This window comes from Lepidothrix coronata, unplaced genomic scaffold (assembly GCF_001604755.1).
Source record: "Lepidothrix coronata isolate B3197 unplaced genomic scaffold, Lepidothrix_coronata-1.0 Scaffold708, whole genome shotgun sequence".
Lineage (NCBI taxonomy): Eukaryota > Metazoa > Chordata > Aves > Passeriformes > Pipridae > Lepidothrix > Lepidothrix coronata.
In genome coordinates, this window is record NW_016690888.1 from 1 (window position 1) to 1,112 (window position 1,112).

Below are 1,112 nucleotides of genomic sequence, written 5' to 3' on the forward strand. Positions count from 1 at the left end.
TCTGGGAAAAGTCCCACAGACACCGGGATCCAACCCAGGGCTGGGATCTGGGAAAAGTCCCACAGACACCAGGATCCAACCTGGTTCTGGGATCTGGGAAAACTCCACCAGACACCAGGATCCAAACCAGGATCCGGGAAAAATCCCACAGACACTGGGATCCAAACCAGGGAAAACTCCCACAGCCACCAGGATCCAACCCAGGATCTGGGAAACTCCCACAGCCACCAGGATCCAAACCAGGGCTGGGCCTGGGAAAATTCCACCAGCCAGGATCCAAACTGGTTCTGGGATCTGGAAAAATCCCACAGCCACCAGGATCCAACCCAGGATCTGGGAAAACTCCCACAGCCACCAGGATCCAACCCAGTGCCAGTCCCAAATTCCAGCCTGGATCATCCCCTCCCTCCCAGCGCTGGCAGATCCCAAATCCCAGCAGGGATGGACCGCAGGCCTTGGATGCTTCCAGCTGGGATTGAGGCGGCCCAGGAAGCCCCAGGAGGACGGGAATTCCCACAGGATTCAGGGGATGAGAGCGGGGAAGGGGCAAAGGGCAACATTCCAAGGGGGAGGGAAGAAGGAACCCGGATTCCGCCCGGACGGGAGACGCGGCGGGTCCGGGGGAAACCCGATGGGTTCGGGGCCTCCCCCCGCAGAATCCCGGGATTCCGGGGCCGTACCTGTATCCCACCCTGCGGGAGAAGTGCAGGCAGGACTCCTTGAGGTGGGACTCGAAGTTGGCCAGCAGGAAGTTGCCGCCGCACTCGGGGCAGACGTGCGGGGGGCGGCTCCGGTGCATGCGCTGGTGAGCGCTGAAGCTGCAGCGGTTGGACATGATCATGGGGCACGTGGAGCACACCTGGGACACGGGGGGATGCACGGGGTCAGCCCGCCCGGAACGGCGCCGTTTGCCAGGGGTTACAGCCGTCTCCCACCATATCCCACCATATCCCACCATATCCCACCATATCCCACCATATCCCACCATCTCCCACCATCTCCCACCATCTCCCACCATCTCCCACCATATCCCACCATCTCCCACCATCTCCCACCATCTCCCACCATCTCCCACCATCTCCCACCATATCCCACCATATCCCACCATATCC

General features: G+C 61.3%; 1 protein-coding gene across 1 annotated transcript in view; it reads right to left on the minus strand.

Annotated features, from left to right (window-relative positions):
* Nucleotides 1-628: 628 nt before the first annotated feature.
* Nucleotides 629-1,112, minus strand: part of LOC108510358 (zinc finger protein 687-like) — a gene marked incomplete at its 3' end in the record, with an annotated part of 10,451 nt that continues 9,967 nt past the window's right edge. The window contains exon 4 of the mRNA XM_017840038.1: nucleotides 629-859. Within this exon, the coding sequence (XP_017695527.1) occupies nucleotides 629-859 (231 nt within the window). The remainder of the gene's footprint in view (nucleotides 860-1,112) is intronic.